At 39.7% G+C, this 19,972-nt stretch overlaps 1 protein-coding gene across 4 annotated transcripts in view; it reads right to left on the bottom strand.

The window, feature by feature from the left end:
* gpd2 (glycerol-3-phosphate dehydrogenase 2 (mitochondrial)) overlaps positions 1-19,972 on the bottom strand; it is a 120,804-nt gene that overhangs the window by 6,997 nt on the left and 93,835 nt on the right. For all 4 annotated transcript variants that reach the window (XM_072579373.1, XM_072579372.1, XM_072579374.1 and 1 more), the window contains 7 exons: positions 13,906-14,040; positions 13,200-13,378; positions 10,287-10,418; positions 8,245-8,403; positions 7,322-7,431; positions 7,127-7,205; positions 6,671-6,769 (listed from right to left, as the gene is read on the bottom strand). In XM_072579373.1, the coding sequence (XP_072435474.1) occupies positions 6,671-6,769; positions 7,127-7,205; positions 7,322-7,431; positions 8,245-8,403; positions 10,287-10,418; positions 13,200-13,378; positions 13,906-14,040 (893 nt within the window). The remainder of the gene's footprint in view (positions 1-6,670; positions 6,770-7,126; positions 7,206-7,321; positions 7,432-8,244; positions 8,404-10,286; positions 10,419-13,199; positions 13,379-13,905; positions 14,041-19,972) is intronic.

The raw sequence follows: 19,972 nt of genomic DNA, 5'->3' as shown, positions 1-19,972 counted from the left end.
CCCCGCACGTTTGATCTTCCCACAAATCGTTCAACACGATCTATTTTCAGCTTCCATCTAATTCCTACAATCCACTCCTACCATTTCTTTCACACAATAGAATCAATCTCCACAGTCTTCTGGAGGACATGTAGCAAGTATGTTCTCCCTGATCATCTATTCAGAAGGAAAAACAGTGGTTTCACTGGGATAGCAGCTTCACAAAACAGCTGGATCCTATGCAGTGACACTGAGGATGACCTGCTTGCAAGGATAATGAAAATCAATTTAGGAAAGTTAGTTCTAGAGATGAATCTGCAGGACTCAAACAATTACAATCTCATGAAGAGAAAGCCAACAAAGCAAAATGCTCATTCACATGTTCTTCCACGCTGCACACTGGGGAAGGGTTAAAGCATTAGCTTGAGAAAATAAAACTCGTATCAAGAACCTTGCCTTGACAATGAAAAAGCTATTCAAAACCATCTCCAGGAATAAATCAGTTGATGAAAAGATCACGAAAGGAGATAAAGAGATGAGTTCTTTACTTAGTTTAGAGCAAGGAATTCTCTTTCTATAGGTAGTGCTAATATTGCCATATTTGCATTAGCTTATGGCTTCTCCTTTGTTGACAATTACATCCCCAGGAACTTCATCAGAAAATAGGATTGTACCATCATTACCAGCTGAACAAGCTTGAAGATTTGAGGGCAGTAGGACCCTTATGGATGCCTGTAAAAGGTTTGGGACATGTAGAAAGTTGGTGCATCCTACTTTGCTGATTCCTACTGACAATGATGACTGTGTGTGTGTGCACTAAAGAGCATATCAATACAGCAATACTGATAGTCTCTGGCTCTGGCTGAAATGCCAATGTGTTGACATGCACAGCAAGGCAATGAAGGAAGGCTGTAAACACACAGTAGGTGCTAAGTGAGTGAGCAGGAAGAGAGCAAGTGAGCATCCCTGAGATTTCACATGGTCCAATAGAGGAGCTGGGTGCCTGTACCTGAGCAAAGTGTCTGTTGCAACCTTTCAATGCTAGATGCTACAGCACCATATAATACAGATCTGGGTTTCCTAAGCAGCCTGCAAGTGAATTGAAGAGATGCCATGCTAATCATGAGGGACTGGCAAATGCCAGGTGCCAATGTCTGTGGATGAGGATTGAAAACAGAAACCAACTAACGAAGAAGAAATACTTGCAGAACACAACGGGGTGGTACGCTGTTTCTGGAAACAGCAATCTCTGTGTGTGCAGAACATAAGAAACCAGTTTTCGCAGGATTGTTTTGTACACATCATCCAGACTAACAAAATTGCTGACAGGGGCAAAAGGGGCAGACAGTGTGAGATGCTAGTGGACATGGGAGCCTCCATATCTATTAATGACCTACTCCTGCCCACAACTAAAAAAAATGATTTTTGTGAAGGGGATTAATGGACAATGAACCCCTGCGTACTTGAGTGAGACCACTCTTGTAAAAATAATAAAGGAACTATTATGGGAAATGATTGAATGAAGGAGTACAAAGTTCTTATAGATTTTGGAAAGGGTGAATTAATCTGGCCTTGACCCGATGGGAGAAAGGAAAAAATGGGGACTTATGTGAGCCACTTGAGCACTGTCCAAGCTGCCTCCTCTATGGGACACGATTGGCAGCTAGACAATAATAGCTTTGGTGCCATGTACACCTCTGTCCCAGGGGAATGGGCGAAGACTAAGTTAGATACAGGCTTGATTAAAATCTACCCCATGGCCGTGGAGGGTCCAGAACACAAACTGCACCACCAATACCCCATAAAACCTTAAGCCAGAAGGGCGGTTGTGGAAATTGTGAAAAGATTAGTGGACAGGGGAATTCTGCAAGACACTACGAGCATTACTAATTCCCCCACATGGCCGGTCAGTAAACCTGACAGAAGTTACCACCTCACAATTGGTTATACAGCCCTAAACAGGGTCGTTCCAAAATTACACCATGGCATTTCCCATATGGGGCGTGATGTTATGATAACCAGCATCAGGAAGGAATGGTGATGGAAGGGCACGAACAAAGACATAGCTTGATTCTGTCACCGCTGTGTGACATGTCCCCAGCAGAACCCAGGCAGGCCGATTAAAATTAGAATGGGGCACCAGCCACACCCAAAGGAGCCCGAGGAACATGTACAGATAGATTTTATGGGACCTCTTCCCCAAACACATGGGAAGACATATAGCTTTGTGATTACTGACCAAATCACCACATGGGTTAAGGCCTACTCTACCCAGAACAGCTCAGCTAACACTGTGGCAAGGATTTTAGCTGAGGAGGTGATTCCCAGGTGGGGCGTGCCATCCCAGATTGACTCTGACCAGGGGACCATTATACTGGATGAGTTGGAAAAACCATATGTCAACTGATGGGCATTAAACAGAAATTCCACATTCTGGCATGGTGGAGCAAATGAACAGAACTCTTAAACCTTCCTTGCTAAGGCCATGCAGGACTCTGACAAACACCAGACTGTGGTTCTGCCTGCTATACTCATGCAACTCTAGTCCACCACCAGCTGGGCGTCTGGTTTGACCCCTTATGAGTCGATGACAGGAACGGCAACGTAACTGCCCAGGTCCATCATCATGGGGGATGCCGATGTTGACCCTCACCTTGATAGCAACATATTCTATGTGCTCGAACTGAGCACCCAGTTGAAGGAAATGCAGAAAACAGGGACAAACAGGAGGGGCAGGATGAACACAGGCAATTGGAGGATTGTCCAGAGGTCCTGTCGGTGGACAGTAAAGTTATGGTTAAGACTCTACCCATTAAACCTGGCTTCATCCCTAAGTGGAATACTCCCTGTGAAGTTATCATTAGCGGTGACACATGCACCTGTATTGACACACGGGGGTCAGGGGTCTGGAAACACTGGTCACAACTGAAGAAATATACAGACATTGTTTGATGATCCTCACCCTTTGCTTTCATTTCAGCCTGACTCCTCTTGAGGCCTGCTGACATTGTTTGTGTGCGCGCGGTTGTTGTGAATGGACCAAGAGTGTGGGCTGTTGCATGCGGACGGTACAGCCTTTGGACTATTGTATAGCTCCATTCGGTAAGCTCCAAGATGTTTCTGTTCATTTTTGCCTGTGCCTAGTACCCACTGGGGCAGAGCACTGAAGGAATTGTGCGACCTAGGTACTGTTCACCGGAGTAGGTACAGGTTACATGTTAATACTTACCTATATGCACACGCAGCAAAATAATATCTCTAAATGATGGGTCTGTACTTGAATCCCCTCACACTCTAGTCGGGGGATTCCCCTGAGACCCTTTCCGTTTAATAAATTAGGAATGGTGGTTAGACCAGGACCAATCCTCACAATTATCCATTTGTTGGGGGGGTCTGACAGAGAATCTCACAAGTCATTCGTGCAAGACCCTGACCATTTAGGCCAATGATAAGGTCACCTGGGAGACTGTAGGTTATAACATGCAAAACTATAAAGCCTGGTTCCTGCCTCACTACAACCTTTCACATACACCCCCAGCTCTGTCCTTCACAAACATCACAAGTGAACGAATGCCCACGGGGACTATTTGTTTTAAATGTAATCATACATCAGGGTGGAATGCTGGACCCGGTAAATGTTCCCATTCCCTGCTCCTTACCATGTCCGGCCACCGATCATTTCTTTCTGGAAGGATTCTGAGCCTTGAAGTTGCCAATATGACAACAGGTAAAATTACCTGAGGACTTACAATGGTACTTATTTTGTCCGTTTGATCTCAAGGCCTACCCTTGCCTCCCTCCAAATTGGTCTGCATACCTTGCTATCTGGTCCCTTTTGTTCTCCATTACAGTTCCCTTCGCCTTCATGACCAATATACACCTACTTCAATCCAAATGGTCCATCACTGAGACTGAGCAATTCTTTATGATCACCTTCCCGCCTGTGGGACTGCTAAGGCTGCTAGGGAACTGATCAATATGGCCTCGACCTTGGAAAGGCTGGCTAATGAGATTGCCAATGGCTTTGCAGCTGTTAGCATGGCCATCTCCGAAGTGTCGGCTGAGGTTATTGCCACCCATACTGTTGTCTTGCAGAACCGTTTGGCCTTTGACAATTTGTTAACTGCACAAGGTGGCACCTGTGCTGTTATTAGCCCTGAGTGCTGCACGTACATTCTGGACACCTTGGACAAAATAACTAACTGAGTGGATCACATCTGCCTAGGAGCTGAAAAAATCCAGAAGGAAGGGAAACAGTTTCATGATTATGATCCCCCAGAGTGGCTGGGATGGCTACAAGGCGGATCTTGGGGCTCGTACCTTTTGCATGCCTTCATCATGTTCATTGTTATTGTAATCGTTTGTTGTGTGGTTATGGCTGTTTTTAACTCATGTTGTAAAGTTTTGACAGCGAGAATTATGCTGGGTGCTAGCCTCCACGTTGAGTTGCCTGGGAATTACCCTCTTTCTGGTCCCACTGATAATTACTGGATGTAGGTGATCTGATCATTATGCTTCCGCATGTCTCAGACCGCAAGGGGGGACTGAAAACAGAAACTAACTAAAGAAGAAATACTTGCAGAACACCATTCCCGGAAACAGTAATCTCTGTGTGCGTATGTGCACGCACAGAACACACGTTTCTGGAAATAGCAATCACTGCATGCGTATGCGCATGCGCAGAATACAATGGCGTAGTACGCCATTCCTGGAAACAGCAATCATTGTGTGCACATGCGCAAAACACAAGAAACCAACTTGTGCAGGCTTTTTTTGTACACGTCATCCAGACTATAAAAACTGCTGTTCCTGTTGTTCTGGGAGAGACAGTGCGGTCAAGTCCCGCGGTTAGGCTCAGAAACATGCTGCCCCTCCCAAAAGCTTTTGATCTAATAAATTTGATTGACTTGCTTCTAAATTTGAGTTTTATTAATTTTACTGCAACAAGGATTGAATCGTGTTAGTGCCCATCGATCTTGGCCTGAGATGCATTTTGATCAGATACTACATGGAAGTCCTTAGGGTGGAGCAGTGAGCTGAATCTGCCAGGTACCCACTCTGACTTCCACGCAAGTTTTCTCAACATCAGTTTGGTTGGCACATTTGGTAAGAACTGAAAATGTGTTGCTGGAAAAGCGCAGCAGGTCAGGCAGCATCCAAGGAGCAGGAGAATCGATGTTTCGAGCCCTTCTTCAGGAATGAGGAAGGTATGCCAAGCAGGCTAAGATAAAAGGTAGGGAGGAGGGACTTGGGGGAGGGGCGTTGGAAATGCGATAGGTGGAAGGAGGTAAAGGTGAGGGTGATAGGCCGGAGTGGGGGTGGGGGCGGAGAGGTCAGGAAGAAGATTGCAGGTTAGGAAGGTAGCGCTGAGTTCGAGGTTTGGGACTGAGACAAGGTGGGGGAAGGGGAAATGAGGAAACTGGAGAAATCTGAGCTCATCCCTTGTGGTTGGAGGGTTCCTAGGCGGAAGATGAGGCGCTCTTCCTCCAGCCGTCATGTGAGCAGTCATCTTACATTTGGTAAGGAAAGAATGCTGAATATTACTAAGGAAAGTTGGGCTGTTAACAAGGGCTTTAAGAAACGATAATTCCCTTTAAGATGCAAATCATTGCTACCTAGCAAGAAACTGACTGCGCCGCATATCAAGAGGATAAAAGATGGAGTGATATTCTCCAGATGTAGAGAAGGGCCTGTCTGGACCTCTTATCCAATTCTGCCACAAATCCTGCTCATCACTTAGACCCACATTAAATTCCACCTTCTGTTCTAAAGTATCTATTAAGACAACTACAATCGTAGCATTACACAACTTCCATTGCAGAAGGATATTGATGTTGCTATCAGTGAATTAAAACATCAAACGTTAAGTCTCATCAACAATGAGGAGATTTAAAGTTAAATATTCTGTTTCTAGACTTTTAATGTGTAGGTTTTAATTTTTTGACCACTAAACTTAAATTAGTGTTTGAATTGGACAAATAATTAATAACTATGTTTATCCTGAACATTAATATTCTGATTTTAACACATGGACATCATCATCACATTCCTGTGCACATCAATTTCTATTTATTGAAACTACAATTTAATGATTACATTCTATAATCTGTATAACTGCCTGGCAGAAGAAATAAATTACAACAGTTTATTTACACATTTGAGATACTCACTATTATTACATTCAAATAAACATTAATTAAAAAATCAGGCTGGATGCAAAAGGTAAAATATCTGCAGTGTTCTACCACAATGCCGTTATCTACAACTCATCTGAAGAAGGACAATTACCATTTCCTTTGCCTTGATCTTGTTTGTTTAAATTGACACAGCGAAGAAAGACCTGACATTGATCAAAATCCCTTGCAATAATTTATCTTATGTTCTGCATTCATCACTGTCACCATAAAGGAAAGACCTGGCAGATATTTGAAATACCTATCCAGGACAAGATCTACAAAAATAAACTCTACTTTCAGAGGAAAAATAAACTCAAATGCTCGAGGACAAAGTTAAATAAGCAGACCGAGAATCTCAATTTTATCTTCCACACAAAATAAATTAATGCCAAAAAAAAACTGAACAGTCCTCTTTATTCAAAGGGGAAATCTTGGTAAATAATCTAAGCAATTTAAATGATTTCCAAATTACACCATCATTCCCTTTAAGGTTTATGGGAAAGATAGATACCAACCTGTAAGAATTCAATTAGTTCTACCTGCCCATTCTTATTTATGTCAACTTCATGTAAGATTTCATAGAGAGTCTGTTCATGCACCTGATAACCAATACTCTAGATAAAAGACAAACAAAAATCAAATAGTTTGTTATTTTAAATTGCATCATTGTTACCAAAGTATAAACTACTTTGCTGTGAATATAAAGGGTTTATCTCATTGTTGCATGAGCTTTTCTGCTATGCAGTGATAACAGTTTCTACTGGGATTAAATATTTATTGTAAGAGGTCTGTTATAACAGTTTGAAGTTACATATTATTTTTCGTTACTTAATTAAGTGGAACAGTTAAAAATGTGCTGAAATAAATGATGAAATATGACTGCTTTCATAATTTCTGTAAATAATTCTACTTGGAAAAAAAGTGCGAGACTAACTTTTAATTACAACAGTGGTGGTTAAGAATTGCCTTACCTCTAATACACGTTGAACATCAGGCATTGTGATAAAACCCTTCTGACCCTCATCAAATTTCTGAAACCTTTTTGTGTACCTGGAAAAGCAAGTACACCAACTTGAAGAAGCCAACATTTAAAAACAAAAACTCAAGTAGCAGAACGAGGACAGTGTGGAGGAGAAAAAGTAAAATGTAAAGAAAATATATTTTACTTATCCACTTCTAAAGGTGACAGGCTTATTTCTGTGTTTTTTAGTTGATCAAATCGAGCCTTGTAGCCCATTTCATGGTACAGAAAGTCTTGAACAGCCGCCAATTCATCCTAAATATTTGCAATGAGAACTAAGTTCAGTGTGTTAGAAATAAACAATATAATAGAATAATAAATAGGACTTAAATTATAAAAGAAGTCATATTTATCACTTTATATGATGAAAAGTTCAAATCAAATCAAATCTATACCATGTAACTTAAATATTGTTTAAAATCCATGGTGCAATTTAATGAGTAGTTAACAATTATAAAAGGAAGCTTTTTGAAAAACCTACAGACAGGTCTTAAACAAGCACTGTTTAAGTGATATTATGTGAGAAAATAGAACTGCAAATGAATATTAATTTAGCAAGATATCTGTATTTCCTTAGTTTGTTTTCCCATTAAAAGAAATCCTGTATCTTCAGTATAATTCAAGAATAAATCCATTAAACAAACATTTTCTGCAGATAATAGAACCATTATTTCCATAGTAGTCAGGTCAATTTCAATGAAGAAAAGTCCAGTCAGTCAATTCCTAACTTTTGCAACCCAGCACTGAAATTCCCACTTGGTTCATTTGATTCAATGGATTTAGACCTACTTTGAATAAAACTATTATTAAAAGTGTATTGATACAGGCTCTTCTATTTATTTTCAAATCCATAATTCATTCAATAAAACAAGGGCTTCTTTACAGCAAATGTTCAGAAGGGCAGATATTTGGTTTGTGTGGATGCAGTTATTATATTCAGCTTGCTGTAAAAAATGAAGGAACAATGCAAAAGAAATCTATGGGTGTCATCTGAAATTATTAGCATTTTGTTTGGCTACAGTCATCTAATAATATAGAATTTACAAATTAAAATATGAAGTAGTTTACCTGCATCCGTTTCTCACTCCAGTTTAATTCTGCAGCCATTATTTCTATGATCCGTGGAAGGGCCTCTTCAGCAGCCTGCACATTCACAAATGCAAGACGTGTACGGCGGGCGAGGATATCAATAGCTGTACATGCATACTCTTTCAGAGCATATTTGACCTACACAGAAGGCACTGAATTTTATTTTAGATTCGAGAGACATTAAAACTTTTCCGACATCTCCACCTGGCATTCTATTGATGACCTTACACTGCTGGTTTGGGAAAGTGGCAGGGAGAACGGTAAGGTAAGCCTTGATGCATGCTGAACTCCAGTAGAAAAGCCTGTTGATGAAAATCCTCTTTATCCTTCCTGTTCATTAATCAATCCTCTCTCTGAGCTAATATTTCACCGAAGCCCTCATCTTTTGTGTTGCTGGTTCGTACAGTATTTTGTTAAATGCCTTTTGGAAATCCCAAGTACATTATTAGTTCCATTTATCTATCCTGTTGGTTAGATTCCCTTCACAGATTGCCATTGAAGGAGCTGAATTAGTTTCTTTAAGTTAAGTGTTAATTTTTTATGCAGAGATGTAAAATGTAATGTTTTTCAGTAAAAGCGATTGGACAAAATTGAAGAACCGAAAAGGTACACACAGCAGAGCAAGGCCAGGAATGTAGGGCGCTGCACTATCAAAAAAGACAAACACAACCTTTGATGGAATAAAAACAATGCCATGCATAGCTGTGTGTATGATCAATTGGTTGAAGGTGGGTTGTCAGTTTCCATCTGGAGAGGAAGTCCTGTCTCAGAAAGCTGCTGCCAATCTGACTGGTTGGCAATTCTCAAAGACCCCCTCCACCACTGAGATTGGTGGGCTGCCACCCATTTTTCATCCAAGGCCCAAGCAGATTTAACTTGTCAGGCACACTCAAACTGTGACCACCTCCTCATGACCTAAATATTGTGGCTGGGTGGGAAGTGGTCGTTAGTTAGCCAAGTAGGGTAAGAATGGGAGGACTGCCCTAGGTCTCACCTGTCTGCTTCTTACAGTCATTGCCAGGGCAGGGTAGGCAGATAAATGAGAGCAAGTACATCCTCATAATGTTATGGGGCGCCAAAGCCTGCAATCCAAGCAAAGGACCTAAAACTATTCTTTTGAGATTTTGGGGAGCCTTCAATCAGGGTCTACTGTGTTGGGTATATTGTCCTTGAGCATAGGGCACTCTGATCGAAGACCCACACAAAAAGTACGTCTAAAATCCATGGTCATGCCATTCTATCTCCTGACAACACGTGAAAATGGTGAAAAGCAGTTTCTTAATTGTTCCTGATTCCATAGATGGCAACATTTTTTCCAGTTGTTTCAAAGTCAGTACTTCAACAAAACCTGAACTTTGAAGTCTGTGAACTCAACTGTGTTCTAATTTGGCAAATGATGCAACCCTAACCAAGCTAGAGTGCAAGCCTGATGTAACTGCTAAACATTTTGCCACACTGTGTCAATCATCTTGATGTACCACTTTGGGGGTGTGTGTGTCTTTTGCGACAGTCAATTCCATTGGACGACATTGGATGTTTAGAATGACATGCCCCTGATGAATGCTCCAATTTCTGGTCTGCTCAGAACTTCACTGCTTCAATGAGAAAACTACTCGAGATTTTACATACCTCAGTAATCACATCCCTAAATAAGAGCTCTCTCTTAATTAGAATCGTAAAATCATAGAATCCCCACAGTGTGGAAACAGGCCCTTCGGCCCAACAAGTCCACATTGACCCTCCGAAGAGCAACCCACCCTGACCCATTGCCCCACCCTATATTTACCCCCAACTAATGCACCTAACCTATATATCCCTAAACACTATGGGCAATTTAGCATGGCCAATTCACCTAACCTGGACACCTTTGTGATTGTGGGAGAAAACTGGAGCACCCGGAGGAAACCCATGCAGAAAAAGAGACAGTGTGCAGTCATGGGGTGATTGTTGTACAGTTATCAAGGGTTATTTCAAATCTATTCATTAATCAATGTGAACATTAGCAAAATAATATTTCATACCTCTGCTTCAATATATGGGAACTCAGCCACCAAACGCTTGCCAACTATAGGCCACCTCTTTCCAGTAACTTGAGCCAATCTGGCAACCTGAAATGCTTTGTCCCCATAAGTAGAAGCAAGATGTTGAGCAACCTAAAGAATGAGAGCGTTATTTTAAAAAACAGTTAAAATGTACAATGTATTTTTGTGTTAAGTGCCTTTTGTTCACAAAATTCTTTCATATGCACACAATTATCTGGGACATTCTACTTAATGCTATGTGGTTCTGGAGCTTTCTTTTCCCTTAGGTTCTGATTCTAGATAAATAACAAACATACATACTTGTGAACAATGTTTTGTGGGAGCATATGGAGTATGTGAGTGACAATGTGAGATTGTGAATGAGATTGGGTGTGGGAATTTGTGAAAGATTGTGAGGAATTGCACATGAGACTGAGTGAGATTGTAAGTCAAAATGTGACTTAAAATGTGTCATAGGGAAAGAGAATGAACGTGAGAAAAACTTGAGAGTAAGAGAGAGTGAGTGAGTGACAGGGTCAAAGAGTATAAAAGAAAAAGAAAAGTGCTCGTTTGAGAAACTATATGAGAAAGGGGAGGGAGAAAGAGAATATATGAATGGAACACCATATAGGAGAGGGATTGAATGAGTATACTTGAGAGAAAGAGAGATAGAGAGAAAAGAGAGTATGTTATGAGAGAGATTATGATGGAGATTTCAAGCTACAATCAAATATCCATAGGCATTTAAGGAACTTTTTCTTTGTAGAGGTTTATGAGAAATATGTGGAGTGGGACTAATTAAAAGTAGTTAATTGAGGGGACAGATATGTTGCTGCTTTGTGATTGTACAATAATTTTACTGAAACATTTTTGTCCTGCTGGACAATTACAGTGGAAATTATTGCTTATATAAATTTTCTTCTCTCCACACACATGCACGCTTCAACCAGCTTTTCTATATTATATATATGTGTGCATGCGTGTGGAGGATATGACAAAGAGACAAAAAAATGAAAAGCTCTGCCTCTGATAAAATTTAAGAATTTAACAAGAAGCAATGTTTCTTGGAGATGAACTAGGATGTGCAAACATTTTCTAATGGACCTCTGGATTTACATGATTTATGTAATATTTAACTTAACTATTTTTTTAAATAACAGCTTGAATAGTGTCTCTTTGCTGACTTTCATGATTGCACACATTATGCTGATGCACAAGGTTCCAGTTCTGTCTGGACAAGGTGTGCCACACCATCCCAATGATTGTGCTCTGCACAATTGGAGTAGGCAATGAGACTATGTACTGGATGCAGAAAATCTGGGGCAACGGCAGCAGTCTTTGACGATGAGGACGAGGACTCTGGGGTGAAAAGAAAGTTGCCGTTGTCCATGACAGAATTCAGATGTGCCCAGGACTATGAGCCAGAGAAAATTCAACTGTATGCAACTTACAATCTTTCTCTGTTATTCTGTCATGATGACCAAATCTGGTTGCCATTATGGGGCAAAGTTCAAAATCTGTTAGCTTCATTTCAATTCCTTTTTCTTTTCTGTAAATAAAGGCTCACATTTGTTTTGTGAACAGTGTGATTGTTTTCCTGTGTGATGCTCCCCCTCACCTGGCTTTCGAATACACAAGTAGGGATGTCTTGCTGCAAATGTGCAGGGCCTAGGTAAGTCCACACCTAGAATATTGTGTACTTTGGTTGCTTTATCTGAGGAAGGATGGTCTGGCTATGGAAGGAGTGAAACAAATGTCTATCAGACTGATTTCTGCGATGGGAGGACGATGTATGAAGAGAGATTGGATGAGTTGTAACTATATTCACGAGAGTTTAGAAGAATAAGGGGAGGATCTCATAGAAACTTTAAAAATTTGAACAGGACTACACAGAATAAGTGTAGGAAGGATGTTTCTGGTGATGATGGGGTCCAGAGCTGGGATCACAGTCTAAGGATACAGGGTAAGTTATTTAGGAATGACATATGGAGAAATTTCTTACCCAGAGAGTGGTGGGTCAGTGGAAGTTTGTACCAAATTGAGGTCAAAGCATTGCATATTTTCAAGGAGGAGTTAGATATTAGTCTTAGAAAGTGGAAAGAGGGTTTGGAATTGCATGATCAACCATGATCATATTGAATGGCAATGCAGGCTCGAAGGGCCAAATGGCCTACTCCAGTTCCTATTTTCTATGTTTCTATGAATGATGTCAAACTACAGGGCTACAGAGGATAATGGGAAAAAGTAACAGTGACTCAGAGGGTATTCGTATGGGATACAGTTATTGACAGATAAAGTGATGACCTGGTATTTAAACAGTGACAAGGGTGAAGTACAGCATTCTATGTGCAAAGTAGTAACACCCATTTTGCCTACATGCCATGGGCAGCATGGCTTTGTGGCAGTTGTGTGATTACATTGCTAGTGAGGAACAACACCAGATTGTAACACTTGTCCAATTGCACTGTGGTCTTTCAAAACTGATGTTGGCAGAAGGGATGACATTGTTTCAGCAGATAATTACTGAGTGGCGAATTATTGTGGGAAGGACGCATGGTAAGATGAGGTCAAATCGGATGAGAGATACATCATAGGACAGGGTAGGTAATTAATGAGTCAAGTTTAGTAAGATACGGTGAAAACACTTGCTAGGTTTAGCAGCAAGAAGCCTCCTATAAACTCTAAGCAACTTAGATTTAGCCAAAGAAAAGGATTCAGCTCTACGACTCCATCTGAGATGCATCAGACAGCTGAAATAGATGGATTAGCAAATTATTCAAGAATTCCAAATGACACTACTTAAGAAAAGTTTACTTTACCCTTCAGTGCTGCATTTTGTAAAGTCAGCAGAAAAGGGTCTTTTGTTTAAAACCAACTAAGTTGTTAATCCATTAACCACTTGACATTGCTTACCTCAGATCCTAGACCATAGTATTGTACCAAAGCAATGTAAAGAGTAGGAGTCCACTTATGGGATCCTTCTAGTAGAAGTCCAACTGTCTTGCATGGTTCTGCAAAATCCAGGTTACAAGCTTTGACAGCAACATCTATCGTGTCTTCTGCCATTTTACGATAAGTGGTCCATTTACCACCTATAAAATACATTTGTGGAGCTGTAACTCCATTTTGTCAGAGACAACAGGATTGCTACTTTTCTCACTAAGAAGGTCATCAGGTATTAGCTGGCAGCATCCTTCTCATCTTTTTTGTGTGATCATTAGACATCTATCATTTCTCCTTTTCCTGTACTCACTAGTATACATTATGCTGCTAACCACTCTTCCTTATTCCTGATTAAACCCAAGCCAATTTCCATACACGAAGATCTCTATATTTATTTCACACTATTCCATACATTCCCTTTGTCTATAACTTGAAACATATGGCAATTCATAAAATGAAATGTTCTTTGCTAATAAAAAGGAGTAAACAAAAGAGAAACAATGCATTGAAAAATATGAAGATTGATATGTCACATGTCAGATAAATGTAAGGGGAAGCTAAATGTAAATGAAGAAAGGAATTGTGCAATTCAACAATTTCAAAACTGGCTTGAAAAATTCATATTTATTGACTTCAACCAATAATAAAATCAAAGTACCGTGGATTCAAATAATACCTGCAATAGTCACCAGTCTGCTGTCAGTCACTGTCACAACATGATTGCGAGAGATAGACTGGGTATTCTTTGAGTTGGGATCAGATACCAGCGGACGAATGCCACTCCAAGCTGCAAGTACATCTCCTCTTCTTACTGTGCATAGCAACAGATCATGACCAAAGGTTATTATGTAGTGACCATTCTCTATCAAGACTTTTTTTTTTGTAAGGAAGTTGTGAGAAACTTCAAGGAAGACAGACAAATCCAGTATACAATATAATTCCCTGTCTTAGAATGAAAATGCCTCAGTCTGGATGCCATCTCTGCTTCAGAAACTGAATGCATTGATTTGCACCGTTACACATTTTGTACTGGGACATAAAATATTTTGATTACCTTCATCAACCTTTAACAGTTTAAGATAATTTTAGGGAGGCACAATGAATCTCTCTCCTCAGTTTCGTACGGGCATGGATACTAGTGTCCTTGATGACTCAATAATTATGTACCTAGATCAACTTCCTTGATGACAAACTCTCATTAATTGGGAAACTGAATTCAATAAATCTGGTACTTTAATGAATTAAACTCTTGGGAAATCAAAGTCATTGTCTTCACTTCTTGCCATAAACTCTACTGATTTCAGGCTGAAGACAGATAGTTTGCAAACTCTGTAACAAATTTGGACTGATCCCGTAGCTATTTCACCCCATTTTAAAATTACCAAAATACTTTTCAATTTAAGCTCAAACTTGGAGCAGAACTCTACTATTTAGAGAATGCACTACATCAACTTACCAAGGCTCCTTCAATGGAGCCTACCAAACCAACACCGTCCACCACCTAGATGCACAAGGGCTGCAGATGCACAGGACTACCACCAACTCCGAGTTTCCATTCAAGCCACACACCATCCTGACTTGAAGTTATAATTGTTCCTTCAGTATTGTTGGATCAAAGTCCTGGAACTCACTTTCTAACATTACTGGCAGTGTCTCTCAAGCACATGGACTGCAGCAGTTCACAGACAGTGCCATCACCTACTGTGGGGAAACAGACCCTTCGGCCCAACAAGTCCACACCGACCCTCCGAAGAGTATCCCACCCAGACCCATTCCTCTTTATTTACCCCTGACTCATGCACCTATACATCCCTGAACACTGTGGGCAATTTAGCATGGCTAATTCACCCAACCTGCACATTTTTGGATTGTAGAAGGAAACCGGAGCACCTGGAGGAAACCCACACAGACATGGGGAGAATGTGCAAGCTCCACACAGACAGAAAGTCACCTGAGGCTGGAATCGAACCCAGGTCCCTGGTACTGTGAGGCAGCAGTGCTAACCGTTGAGTCACGTGCTACCCCAAAGGACAATTAAGGATGTACAGCAACTGCTACTGGCTTAGCCATCAGTGCTCACATACTGTGAAGTATTTTTTAAAAAATCAGCCCTCATATTCTTTACTTGACCATACCAATAGTCACCAGTGCCACCCTTTTCTGAACATTCCATTTGCATATTAATTCAGCAATACAACATTCTCCTATAATACAAACTCCAAAATAAGTACAAGCTATCACTTTCTATCATTATATCTTCCTTCAATTCATAGAGCTTTACATTGCTAGAGGTGGCCAGTTCTTACTTTTCCAAAATTCTTGTAGAACTGAGGTGATCCTTTTTGTTGTGGCATTTCTCCAGGAGGCAGCTGTTGCTGACTAGCGCTCTGGAGCCAATGTCAAACAGCCTGGCATCATTGCCAAAGTTTTTTAATTTGATCTTGGAATGTAAGCACTTCTTGCCTTCCTAGCATTTGTTCCCAATCCCCAACTCGCCTTGAGAAGTTTGTGTGAGCCAGCTTGTTGAATATATTCCTTTTCCCACAGAGGACAGGCTCCTGAATAGAAATACATGAAGCTTCTAACTAGCATAAATAAGCCTCACTGCAAGTCTCACTAATAGCAAGTCTCACTGATAATCTTAAATTGGTTGTTTCTGTAATTGTTGTTTGACAGCAAGTGCTGTCCAGGTGCAAATCAAATCGAACGCTATCCTTTATATTTTCAGTTTTGAAGATATGAGCTTGCTGCCTTAGAACTTTGTCTATTGTGAACAGATGTGGGGAAGTGCTATATCCTCCATCTCTCAGTGTTATGTTTATCTGTTATACCTACATTTCAGGGCATTTGTAATAGGATTAGGGTTAGAGTTAGGCTCAAAGCCTAGAGTGCTCAAGGAATAAAAGGAATAATGGTCGCTGTGCTACCTTGTAGCTTTGTCAGATTAATGAAGATCTTGATTTGCTGATTTGTAGTTCTGGAGTGAGAGGGTGTCATATAATACTAGCTGCCTACAGTGGACAGAGAAACATTTCTTTGAGGTTCCTCTCCCTATGACATAAACTGAGCAGTCAAATTCACCTCTCTTCAAACTCAAGGAGTTCTTCTGCTCCTCCCGAAAGAGATTTATTGTTTCTTCTATCAACAATCGAGTGTTTTTTACCAATAGTGAACTCAAGTGGCCCAAATACTTTCTGGTTTACTTGTTGCACCAGTCTCAAAGAAAAAAAGTGAGATTGAATGCTTCTAAAGGGCATTCTCCAATATTTTGGTATCCCATCACATTATTCTCTTTTTACATGGAATTGACAACTGGATATCCTTTAATGGCCCAGGAAATTACAGCTAATAAAGCACTGATTACTAGACAAAGCCCCAGCTCTGTTGGTAAATCCAGGGTAACTCACTTTAGAGACTTCCAGCTGCCATGTCACAATAAAATTTTCTTGAATTAGCAATGTCACAGTTCAGTGAGAAGGTAGTATCTAATATGCTCTCAACAGCAATCAACCAGAACACTCAGCTGCGTTAGAATATTCCTTACTGCATTAGAATAGTATTTTCATATGCCAAATCAGCCAGCACAATGCATTATGGTTTCTCTAAGTTAAGATGATAAACTGGTTCCAAGAACTCAAGTCTTCTATCCTGCATTTAAGAATCGCCAAAAAACCCCATGATATTATATTTTTAATTGTTCATGCAAACATTTCCTTTGAAAACAAACTCTGTTAATAGTGTTTTTCATGCTGTTAGATGACAGCATAAAGAGAGTTTTTAATTTTTCCACAGTCCCTTGTAGATTAAGCATTTCCTACTGCACACAGCGCTGAATGGAAGAACAGACTGGATTTCAATGATGGCTACAAAAACATTAGTTGAAATGTATTAAATATTTATAACTTAAATCTTTGCATTCTAAACTTGCAGATGAGTGTGAGAATCAAATTTCAAGACATATTCTGAAAAAGAAACCAGAAACGGGCAGAAAATAAGATGAAAGAATAATAACATAAAAAGAAAAATAAAGCATGATATAAATTATTACAAATTTTCCCCAAAAATGAAAACAATGTATCACAAACCATGACAAAAAATTCAAATGCTTGACTTTTATCAAATTGCCCGTCATGGAACTTCAGGAATTGCCTTACGCTAAGACAAACAAATGCTGCAAAGCCAGTCAAATTTAACAAACAAAACATTACTGGCGCTGGAAGCTGTTCAAAAGAGATTCATTAAGCAGATTCTTTGGATGAAGGGGTTGACTTACTGAGAATAGCTAAATAAGTTAGGCTTTTATTCCTTAGGTGTTAGAAGAATGAGAAATTATCTGATTGAACCATAAAAATTTGAGGGGTCATGACAGGGTAGATGCTATGATGCTTTCACTAGTGGGGGAATTTCGACTCAGAGGACATAGTTACGGAATAAGAGACATTCATTTAAAATTGAAATGCAGTCTCTACCCGAGACAGCTGTGGAGGCTAGATCACTAAGTATTTACAGAGGAGGCAAATAGATCTTTGAAATGTCACTGAGTTGAGGGCCATGCAGAGCTGGCATGAAAGAGGAGTTTAGGCCGGGGGTAGACCAGCCACGATCGTGTTAAATGGCAGCACAGACTTGAGGAGCCAAATGGCATACTCCTGCTCCTGTTACTCATGGTTTAGTAAGAAAGTTTGAAATGGAAATGCAGATACAAAGCTTATCTCAGTAAACAAATGCACAGAATATATTATGTTGCAATATTTTAGTAGCATAATGCTACAAGGAAATGGAAAGCACAGATTATGCACAAACGTTTATCTGCTGAAAAAATGATCACATCTCATTTTGTAGTTGGCTAGGTTACTAAACTGCTTCTGCATTCCAAATCAAATTTTACAAGCTTTGTTGAGCTATCAACATTTATATTCTGCTATATGAAGCAAACTATCTAAAAACTGTTGATGTTTTTATAAAATTGGAATATTACATTTTTGAATATTTTAGAAAAGAAAATTCAAAGTTTTCAACAACCTTGATTTTAGATCACAACACCCACAAATCATGCATAAAGTCAGCTACATTTTGCTTTCATTGCATGAAAGTAAGTCTTGGAGCACTCGTAACTGACAGATCCTGACATCCACTTGTATTCCAAATACAATTACTCTATTTACCCATAAATAAAGGTAAAACTTCCAAATAGTATGTTTCCAAATTCTTTACATGGTTTAACTGAGAAACAGTCAAGAAACACTACCCCCAACTTTTGCAACTAGAGAAAATCTAAAATGAACAGAGGTGCCACTCGACAACTGATATATATTGCTAAAAAGAGATATATTGTCAAAGCTTTTCATCTTGCATTCGTCAATGCAAATTTAACAATGTCAAATTTCACAATTTAAACTTTAAGAGAAAAGGGTGTTAACTGGACAGCAAATTGACTCTGATTGGCCATGGGGAAAGCAGTGGAAAACTATGGTTACAAAGCTCTCTTGTAATTCAAATAGGTACAAGGCTTAAATACATTCATTTTCTTTGCACGAAAGGCTTAAACGAATGTAGGTCGTTTCTAGCAAGTGTAATTAGCCATGCTATGAGTTTGACTGATTACCTTAAAATTGATTTGTAGTGTAGCGATTAGAGCACTTGGGATCACTCAGAACCTTTTAATCCATTGTTTAAATTATAGTGCCGTTTTTAAAGTTTGGTATTCTTGAAGGTTTGTCATGAATACAAGCCAAACAACTCTGTCAAGATATCTCTCTTTTCAACAAGCTTTAAGTTTGTATGACCAAAAAGAGCAAGAAATCAATGTGATTTTACATTGAGACAGAGTACAAAAAGGATGGAGTAGTTTCCAAACCAATTGGCTTTTAATGGAGGCTTTTAAAAATGAAAAGAGGATGAGTAGGGAGCTTAAGGGCAAGAATTATAAGGTAGTAGGGGGTGGCACTGAGCAAGCGATAGCCAAAGGTCCTGCACAAACAAAGGACCAGAGTTACAATACTGCAATGCATGCGGCAAGTAATTCCACAGATAGGAAGAAGCACAGGACATGGAATAATTTGATGACTAGGAAATCAACACCAAGTGGGGAATTGATTGAAATGGGCAAATACAGCAAAATAGATGGACGGGAATTTTTGTTGTCAAGTGGTACTGGAATTGGCAAAGTTTATACTGAGTTGAGATTGAGAGCTTTGCAAAGTGGGCACTGTCTACGAGTGATGAAGGCATAACTGTTTCCAAACAGAGGAAGTGAGTTACACAGGGAATGTTGCTGTGAATATGAAATAAGACAAATCTGGTAAAAAGCTGGATACAAAGTTGAAAGACTAGGCTCAAAACAAGCATTACATTTATAATGAAAGGTCTATAATATAGCTTCATTATCATTTTTGGAATTTGTATTTCAAAATAGAGACATATAAGTATGAACAGTGACTAAATCTACCATTTATCAGAAAGTAGGTCAATGCAGACCCATTGTCTTAATGATGGAAAGAAGTTTATACTTCTGGGTTTATGGCAGGTTTCTTTTTAAAAGATTCTAGGATTGAACAAGTTTTTGTGTTGTTCAGTTAGCTGACAGTTCAGGTGAGAAGCAAGTCAGTTTCTCTTCCAAGACTTCAGGGAACAAGTCTGCTCAACAAAAAGGTTAAATTGGTGAAACTTCCAAAAGGGTTTGGTTAGAAATCAGCAGGTTATTAGCACTGAGAAATCGCAGGTTCTTAGGATTGTGGAAAGTT

This window comes from Chiloscyllium punctatum, chromosome 10 (genome assembly GCF_047496795.1).
Source record: "Chiloscyllium punctatum isolate Juve2018m chromosome 10, sChiPun1.3, whole genome shotgun sequence".
Taxonomy (NCBI): Eukaryota; Metazoa; Chordata; class Chondrichthyes; order Orectolobiformes; family Hemiscylliidae; genus Chiloscyllium; species Chiloscyllium punctatum.
This window is presented reverse-complemented; position numbering and strand designations above follow the sequence as displayed.